Genomic DNA, 8809 nt, shown 5'->3' with positions numbered 1-8809 from the left:
TGGAGGACAGCTAGCAACTGAGAATTTCCGAGCCGATAGCCTGGAGAATAGTAGCCGGCTAAGTCGTATATCCTGGTATGCATAAGTAGGTACACTTATCAGAATCAGCTTCCTTATCCTCTAATAAGTGCTGTTACTTATCATGCTCTCCGTTACCTGTCACCTTCCCATATCAAAATTCCCTTTACAGGAAAAAATTAAAAACCTCCGATTTAAATGCTTCGTATAATAAATAAATATTGAAGAGAGAGAGAAAACCCAAATCCTTCGCCTCTTTCAGCTGAGGAGAGAGAAACTGAAGCTCAGGCCTTGTGAAATCGATCTCTCTCTCTTTCTCTTCTTCTTCATGGTAAGTATAAGCTTCACGCTTGTGAGATTTGTTAATGGAATCTAGCTCTTTGGATTTATGTTTAAGCCGTGTAGCTTTTCTGGGTATTTTGCTATTTTTGTTCATGTAGTGTTTCCCGATTTAACACCTTATATTACACTAATTACTGAAATGGATATATATTGGTAGGAGAGTATTAAATTATTTATAACCTCCATTTTCATTTTTTTTTAATTTAATTATTGCTATGAATAATTGAAACCCAGTTTTTTTGGATTGATGATGGTTTCGCAGATCTGGTGATTGATTTGGTGGGTTTTGCGCATCTGAGTTGAAAAGACATGTCTTCTCTCAGTAGGGAGCTCGTGTTCTTGATCTTACAGTTTCTAGATGAAGAGAAGTTCAAAGAGACTGTTCATAAGTAAGTTTTTTTTTTTTATCTGGGGTTTGTGAAGAATCATAGTTTGTTGTAATGTATTGAAGTTTGATTTTGTGAAAATTAGGCTGGAACAAGAGTCTGGGTTTTTCTTCAGTATGAAGTATTTTGAGGATGAAGTGCACAGTGGAAACTGGGATGAGGTAGAGAAGTATCTCTCTGGTTTTACCAAAGTTGATGATAATAGATACTCCATGAAGATATTCTTCGAGATTAGGAAGCAGAAGTATCTCGAGGCCTTGGATAAGTAAGAGTCATGTGCGTTTAAAATCCACAAAAAGAAGACTTACTTGTGTTTGTTTGACTGATTCGTTGTGGTGCTTTTATTCTGTAGGCATGATCGTCCAAAGGCTGTTGAAATTTTAGTCAAAGATTTGAGAGTGTTTTCCACTTTTAATGAGGAGCTTTTCAAGGAAATCACTCAGCTCTTGACCTTAGAAAACTTCAGGTAATCCATACAGAGTTTTAACAAGTTTGATTGAGGGTTTAAGCATTGTGCAAAAGAGTTTCTAAGCTGTTTAACTTCAGGGAGAACGAGCAGTTATCCAAGTACGGAGACACAAAGTCAGCCAGATCTATCATGTTGGTGGAACTTAAAAAGTTGATTGAAGCGAACCCGTTATTCCGTGATAAGCTGCAGTTTCCTACCCTTAGAAATTCACGGCTGAGAACGCTGATTAACCAGAGGTATGGATCTTCCTTCCTTGTTCCAGTTACAAATTTTCATTCCCTCAGCTGCTTTAACCCTTAGTTTCTATGTAACTTGCAGCTTAAACTGGCAACATCAGCTTTGTAAAAATCCAAGGCCAAATCCTGATATAAAGACTCTCTTTGTGGATCACTCCTGTCGCTTACCAAACGATGCACGAGCACCATCCCCTGTCAACAACCCGCTGCTTGGATCACTACCAAAAGCCGGAGGATTTCCTCCTTTAGGCGCACATGGGGTAGGTGTATTTCCAGCTGATTTTGGTCCTAGTTCTCTAGTTTACACCTTCACATGGTGTTCTTGACTTTCCTTTTATGTCTCCAGCCATTTCAACCAACACCTTCTCAGGTTCCGACACCCCTTGCTGGTTGGATGTCTAGTTCTTCCTCTGTTCCTCATCCAGCTGTGTCTGGAGGAGCCATAGCTCTAGGTTCTCCATCCATCCAAGGTGTGTGAAACTATCGTGTTTCACATTTTATACTTGCCTTTCTCAGGACCTTTTAAGTCTCACCTGTGATCTATGTAACATTTTCTCCTGTTTTGGTCTTCTTAGCAGCCTTGAAGCACCCGAGAACTCCTCCAAGTAATTCCGCTGTAGACTATCCATCAGGTGATTCGGAACATGTCTCAAAAAGAACAAGACCTATGGGAATCTCTGACGAGGTGACAAAAATCAAAAGAAAAGATATATTTCACTCTACTGGTTTTGTTAGTTTTACACGTATTTCTTCTTTGCTCCTCGAGTGTAGGTGAATCTTGGTGTGAACATGTTACCGATGACATTCCCGGGACAGGCACATGGTCATACCCAAGCCTTCAAAGCACCTGATGACTTGCCTAAGACAGTAGCACGAACTTTGAGCCAAGGCTCATCTCCCATGAGCATGGATTTCCATCCAATCAAACAGACTCTCCTACTAGGTCTGTTTCCTGCTTGTGATAAAAATCATCAGAAATTTTGTAACATCAGAAGTTGTTTCAATTTGCATTGTTTCAGTTGGTACAAATGTTGGGGATATTGGGCTCTGGGAAGTCGGTTCTCGAGAACGTCTAGTTCAAAAGACTTTCAAAGTCTGGGACTTGAGTAAATGTTCAATGCCCTTGCAGGTGCCTTTCTTTCTGAAAATCGACCATAATCTTAAAATCCAGTATTTATTTTAATATTTAGTGAACAAAATTTTCTGGTCCTCAGGCTGCTTTAGTGAAAGAACCTGTCGTTTCTGTCAACCGTGTGATTTGGAGCCCAGATGGTTCTTTATTCGGTAAGATTTGAGATTAGAAATGCTCTGTCAACTGCTTTGGATATTCATATGTGCGTTTTCAACTGCAGGAGTTGCTTATTCGAGACATATTGTACAGCTATACTCTTATCACGGTGGTGAAGATATGAGACAACACCTTGAGGTGTTATATCGTTACTACATTTTTACGAGCGTTTCTTCCATTATCTGTAAATAACAGCAGTTTTTTTTCTTTTCAGATTGATGCTCATGTTGGTGGTGTAAATGACATTGCATTCTCCACTCCAAACAAGCAACTATGTTTTACTACTTGTGGTGATGACAAAACCATCAAGGTTCAGTCTTTTTGACATTCCTTTCAGTAACTCCTTTTTTCCTTTGAAACTCAAAAAGGTATTAATCAGTACGTCAAATTAAGGTCTGGGATGCTGCAACGGGTGTAAAAAGGCATACTTTTGAAGGCCATGAGGCTCCCGTTTACTCTATCTGCCCTCACTACAAAGAAAACATTCAGGTAGGTCGCAACAGTTAAATGATTTCGTTTCAGATTTAGTATGGCCCTGACTTGGTTATCTCTTCTGGTGCATAAGTTCATCTTTTCAACTGCGCTTGACGGGAAAATAAAAGCGTGGCTATATGATAATATGGGTTCTCGGGTTGACTACGAAGCTCCTGGTCGCTGGTGTACAACAATGGCCTACAGTGCTGATGGAACTAGGTAATAAAATGATTTTCACATTTCTAATGTCTTGGTTATGTTTTGTGTCGTCATGATGTTATAACGAACTTAAAGTCTGACTACTCTTTTTGCTCACATCGGTAGGCTATTTTCTTGTGGGACGAGCAAAGATGGGGATTCATACATAGTTGAGTGGAATGAAAGCGAAGGAGCTGTTAAGAGAACTTATCAAGGATTCCACAAGCGTTCTCTTGGTGTCGTTCAGTTCGATACTACTAAAAACCGCTATCTTGCTGCTGGTGATGACTTCTCCATTAAGTTCTGGGATATGGACAATGTCCAGCTGTTGACTGCCATTGATGCTGATGGGGGTCTTCAGGTATGTTAAAACAAATATCTCAATTGGAAACTAAATATTTTATTTATTTAGTTGCAGTCATCATGGCTCTATTAATATCTTAGGCAAGCCCACGGATCCGGTTTAACAAGGAAGGCTCTCTCTTGGCCGTTTCTGCCAATGACAATATGATTAAGGTTATGGCAAACACAGATGGTTTAAGGCTATTGCACACGGTCGACAACTTATCTTCTGAATCCTCCAAGGTGCTGAATTTTCTGCTCTTTGGATCTTCAACAGGCAAATTACGAACCCCCCACTGAAATTTCCTTAACACTAAATTTTCCATTTCACATATGTAGCCTGCAATCAACAACATTGCGGTGGCAGAGAGAGCTGCTGAGAGACCTGCCTCGGTAGTTTCCATCCCTGGAATGGTAGGGAAAGCCAATGTTTTTTTTATCCTTCAATGTTTTCCATCGCTTAGTCTTAGCCCAATCATCATTGATTCCTCTTTTTCCTCTCTAACAGAATGGAGATTCACGGAATATGGCAGATGTGAAGCCAGTGATCACTGAAGAATCAAATGATAAGTCTAAGATATGGAAGCTTACTGAAGTCGGTGAACCCTCTCAGTGCCGCTCCTTGAGACTCCCTGAGAATATGAGAGTCACCAAGGTACCAACGCGAAGACTAGCATAAGCTGTTCTTACATGGCTTTGATTCTAAAGACTCAAAACTTTTGCAGATATCGAGGTTGATCTTCACAAATTCTGGAAATGCGATATTGGCATTGGCATCAAATGCCATCCATCTGCTTTGGAAATGGCAGCGAAATGACCGTAACGCTACTGGAAAGGTACATAACGTCTAAAATTTGCCTTTAGCATCGCAGAAAGAGGCGAAGTAATGAAAACTGTTTATTTTTATAGGCAACGGCTTCGTTACCTCCTCAGCAGTGGCAACCAGCGAGCGGAATCTTAATGACAAACGATGTGACTGAAGCTAATTCAGAGGAAGCTATACCGTGTTTTGCTTTATCCAAGAATGATTCCTATGTGATGTCAGCATCTGGAGGAAAGATCTCTTTATTTAATATGATGACGTTTAAGGTAAGATCCGTACCTCAGGGAGTTGTCTGCGTAATGAACACAAACAACTTTTCATTTTGTGACATTTGATTTATGTTGTTGACTAAGTGCAGACAATGGCTACTTTCATGCCGCCTCCGCCTGCTGCAACGTTTCTGGCTTTTCACCCTCAGGACAACAATATTATTGCAATTGGAATGGATGATAGTACAATACAGATTTACAATGTTCGCGTTGATGAGGTCAAGAGCAAGCTTAAAGGACATTCCAAGAGAATAACCGGCCTAGCCTTCTCCAACGTACTAAACGTTCTGGTTTCGTCTGGAGCAGACGCTCAGGTATTGACTAATCTCATCTAATCAAGAATTCAGATGATCAAGAGGAACAATTATTAAGTCATTGCTATTTATGTAAATGTGCAGCTTTGTGTATGGAACACGGACGGATGGGAGAAGCAGAGGAGCAAGGTTCTGCAAGTTCCACAGGGAAGATCAACGGGTGCTCTTTCAGACACGCGTGTTCAGTTTCATCAAGATCAAGTGCACTTCCTCGTGGTCCATGAAACTCAGCTCGCTATATACGAAACAACCAAGCTTGAATGCATGAAACAGGTTTGTGTAACTACCACTTCTTCTCTCTGTCTCTCCAAGATCTATTTGCATCTGAAACCCTTCCGATTGTTTCAACTTTGTGATCTCAGTGGCCTGTGCGTGAATCATCAGCTCCAATCACTCATGCCACGTTCTCATGTGATAGCCAATTGATATACGCAAGTTTCATGGATGCTACAATATGTGTATTCACCTCTGCAAACCTTCGATTGCGTTCCAGAGTCAATCCCTCTGCGTATCTGCCTGCTTCTCTCAGGTGAGTACAACTGTGAATGAATGAATGAAAACAGAGCAATCTTGATATTTTATTAAGAAAAACAGAGTAAATCTTGAGTCTCCATTATGTGTCTGCAGCAATTCGAACGTCCATCCGCTGGTGATTGCGGCTCATCCGCAAGAATCCAATATGTTTGCTGTGGGTCTCTCAGACGGTGGGGTCCATATATTCGAGCCACTTGAGTCAGAAGGTAAATGGGGAGTGGCTCCACCACCTGAGAACGGCTCATCCAGCGCTTTGGCGTCTACACCTTCCGCATCCGATCAGCCTCAGCGATGATATGAAACAGTACCTGCTCCGGTGAATGTATTAATGTAACATATATCTATAGCAGGGTGAAACAGTTTCCTAATTGGTTGATTCGTTGGCACTTTTGTTTTTGAATAGTGAAATAATTCGCTGTTGCTTGCTTCTTATGGCTTTTAAAGTTTGGATGAATCTCCAATATTAAGGTTTTCTAATTTGGTACTAAATCCCATATCATTTCACAGAAAAACTAGAAGGAAAAAGTTAAACCAGAGAAGTTTTTGATGTAGGCTTATGGGTCTTCTAATACTAATTTATTCTTTACAAATTTTGAAAAAAGGAAACTACATATATGATAACAAATTTTAGGTATTTTATAAGGATTCATATCTGTCGAAATCATTTGTACCATACTCTCAAAACTTTCTTGTAATTGTTTTCATTAATCAGTATTATTGTTAATAAATCACATTTTTTTAGGTTTGAAATCAGGTTTTCAGGTGTAGAATGTTAATGAACCATATAGTCATCCATGTAGACACAAAAGTGTTAGGCCCATTGCTAGTCTGCTCTTTTGGCGGCAACTTAGCTATTTTCCTATGTTCTTTTTGGTTCGTGTTTTCCTTTTATCTGTTAGATTTTGACTTTTCATATGTTTATCTCTATTTAGGAAATTATAGTTATTTTCTAAGAAGGTTTGTGTCGTGGGAAGTTCTATATAAGCTATACACATCATGCTTCTTGTTATTCACTTTTGATTATTATATAAAACAGAGTTTTTTCTTTTGCCTTGTTAAGGATTCGATTAAGTTAATCTTACAAGAAGCAATTCCTAAACAAATTCTCAATCTCTTTAGTTGAACTCTTGATATATTCTCAAAATTTGGAATGATGGAATTAGACGATGATTACGTGGAGTATGTTCCAGTAGCCAAGCTTAGAGCGATGCAAAAGCAGAAGATACTTCAACGGAAGGGAAAGGTGTCAGCCTTTGAGAAGGAGAAGGTCACTGAATCATCCAAACCTAGCTTGCTCGTCCAAGCAACTCAGCTCAAACGCGACGCACCCGAAGTCACCGCCACAGAGCATATCATTTTACAAGAGAAGGAGATGCTGGATCGCTTATCCGATAAGAAGACGCTCATGTCAGTTCGCGAACTAGCCAAAGGCATCACTTACATAGAGCCTATGACAACAGGTTGGGAACCTCTTTCGTACGTTAGGACCATGTCTAGAAAGCAGATGGATTCTATTAGGAAGCAATGGTATGTCACAGTTAGCGGCGAGGAGGTTCCTCCTCCGATCAAGAACTTCGAGGATATGATGTTTGATAGACCTGTTTTGGACATGCTCAAGGAGAAAGGGATAGTGCAGTCGACTCCTATATATAGGTCCAGGGTCTTCCCGTGGCTTTGTCAGGGAGAGATATGATTGAGATTGCTTCCACCGGTTCGGGAAAACGTTGGTTTTTGTGCTTCCGATGATCAGGATCGCTCTCCGGGAGAAGGAGAAGAGGAGGCGTATCAGCCCGGAAGAAGGGCCCATTAGGCTTATTATCTGCCCTTCTAGAGAGCTTGCTAGGCAGACTTATGAAGTTGTTGAACAGTTTGTGGGGCCTTAGTCGAGGCTGGTTACCCGCCTTTGAGGTCGTTGCTTTGCATCGGAGGTGTGGATATGAGATCCCAGTTGGATGTTGTGAAGAGAGGTGTTCACATCGTTGCTGCAACCCCCAGGAAGTTGAAGGATCTGTTCGCCAAGAAAAAGATGAACTTGGATGCTTGTAGGTATCTGACGCTAAACGAGGCAGATAGGTTGGTTGATTTGGGTTTCGAAGATGACATTAGAGAAGTCTTTGACCATTTCAAGTCTCAGCGTCAAACGCTTCTCTTCTCCGCCACAATGCCCGCCAAAATCCAAGTCTTCGCCAGAAGCGCTCTGGTGAAGCCCGTGATGGTCAACGTGGGAAGAGCCGGAGCTGTGAATCTCGACGTCATCCTAGAGGTTGAGTATGTCAAACAAGAAGCAAAGATTGTTTACCTCTTCGAGTGCCTTCAGAAAACCTCTCTGCCGGTTTTGATTTTCTGCGAGAACAAAGCTGATGTTGACGATGTTCACGAGTACTTGTTACTGAAAGGAGTGGAAGCGGTGGCTATCCACGGAGGGAAAGACCAGGAGGACAGAAAATACACCATTTCTTCCTTCAAAGCTGGGGAAAAGACGTCTTGGTGGCGACCGACGTTGCTTCAAAGGGTCTAGATTTCCCTGATGTAAAACATGTGATCAACTACGCCATGCCTGCGGAGATTGAGAACTATGTGCATAGGATAGGAAGAACGGGCAGGTGCGGGAAAACTGGGATAGCTACAACGTTTATAAACAAGAACTAGAGCGAGACCACACTGCTTGATCTGAAACATTTGTTGCAAGAAGCTAAACAGAGGATCCTGCATGTACTTGCCGAGCTGAATGATCCGATGGAGGAAGCAGAGAGCATTGCTAATGCAAGTTGATGCGACCCAAATCAGCAGCTATGTCTCAACGAGGAGCTTGGTCTGGTTTTTGAATGGAAGAAGATCTTTCTTGGTTTGCTTGATGACCACGGTTTTGTTCTTCATCTGGCCTTTCCTGCATTGACACAAAGCTTCCAAGACCAAGGTCATGCACCAATATCAAGAGCATTCAAAGGACCACAAAATTCATCCTTGTTCAAAACGTTTTCAGAATCCTTTTCAAACTGAGAAATTAATTCAAAACTACTTGGATTCTTTGGTTGTAAAATGTTTAATTGCAAAAAAGACTCATCAAGAATTGATTCAGATTGAGAAGAAAATAAGTTCTTATGTTCACAAGATTT

General features: G+C 41.0%; 1 protein-coding gene and 1 pseudogene across 2 annotated transcripts; both read left to right on the top strand.

The window, feature by feature from the left end:
* The first annotated feature begins 217 nt into the window (after positions 1–217).
* LOC106300401 (topless-related protein 1) lies at positions 218–6161 on the top strand. Of its 2 annotated transcripts, none has more exons than XM_013736538.1 (25): positions 218–349; positions 623–749; positions 832–1011; positions 1099–1212; positions 1293–1451; positions 1534–1711; positions 1798–1921; positions 2030–2136; positions 2223–2394; positions 2471–2580; positions 2666–2735; positions 2804–2877; positions 2954–3049; positions 3133–3228; positions 3305–3432; positions 3538–3772; positions 3856–3996; positions 4093–4167; positions 4262–4408; positions 4479–4589; positions 4663–4842; positions 4935–5159; positions 5244–5432; positions 5522–5688; positions 5787–6161. In XM_013736538.1, the coding sequence occupies exons 2-25, from the start codon at positions 670–672 to the stop codon at positions 5986–5988; spliced, it is 3360 nt and encodes a 1119-aa protein (XP_013591992.1). In that variant the 5' UTR covers positions 218–349; positions 623–669; the 3' UTR covers positions 5989–6161. The 2 variants fall into 2 exon arrangements, with proteins under 2 accessions (XP_013591992.1, XP_013591990.1); XM_013736536.1 differs by having other exon boundaries at positions 2027–2136.
* Positions 6162–6843: 682 nt separating this feature from the next.
* LOC106297806 lies at positions 6844–8465 on the top strand (annotated as a pseudogene).
* Positions 8466–8809: the final 344 nt, after the last annotated feature.

This window comes from Brassica oleracea, chromosome C6 (assembly GCF_000695525.1).
Source record: "Brassica oleracea var. oleracea cultivar TO1000 chromosome C6, BOL, whole genome shotgun sequence".
NCBI classification, from domain to species: Eukaryota; Viridiplantae; Streptophyta; class Magnoliopsida; order Brassicales; family Brassicaceae; genus Brassica; species Brassica oleracea.
Note: the sequence above shows the minus strand (reverse complement) of the source record. Positions and strands in the feature narration are given on the sequence as shown.

Bases quoted from the DNA above. Each gene is read 5' to 3' on its own strand.
- LOC106300401 (XM_013736536.1), top strand. From the start codon at position 670: ATGTCTTCTCTCAGTAGGGAGCTCGTGTTCTTGATCTTACAGTTTCTA. The intron at 1,012-1,098 runs GTAAGAGTCATG...TTTATTCTGTAG, and splicing joins TATCTCGAGGCCTTGGATAA to GCATGATCGTCCAAAGGCTG. The intron at 1,922-2,026 runs GTGTGTGAAACT...TGGTCTTCTTAG, and splicing joins AGGTTCTCCATCCATCCAAG to CAGCCTTGAAGCACCCGAGA.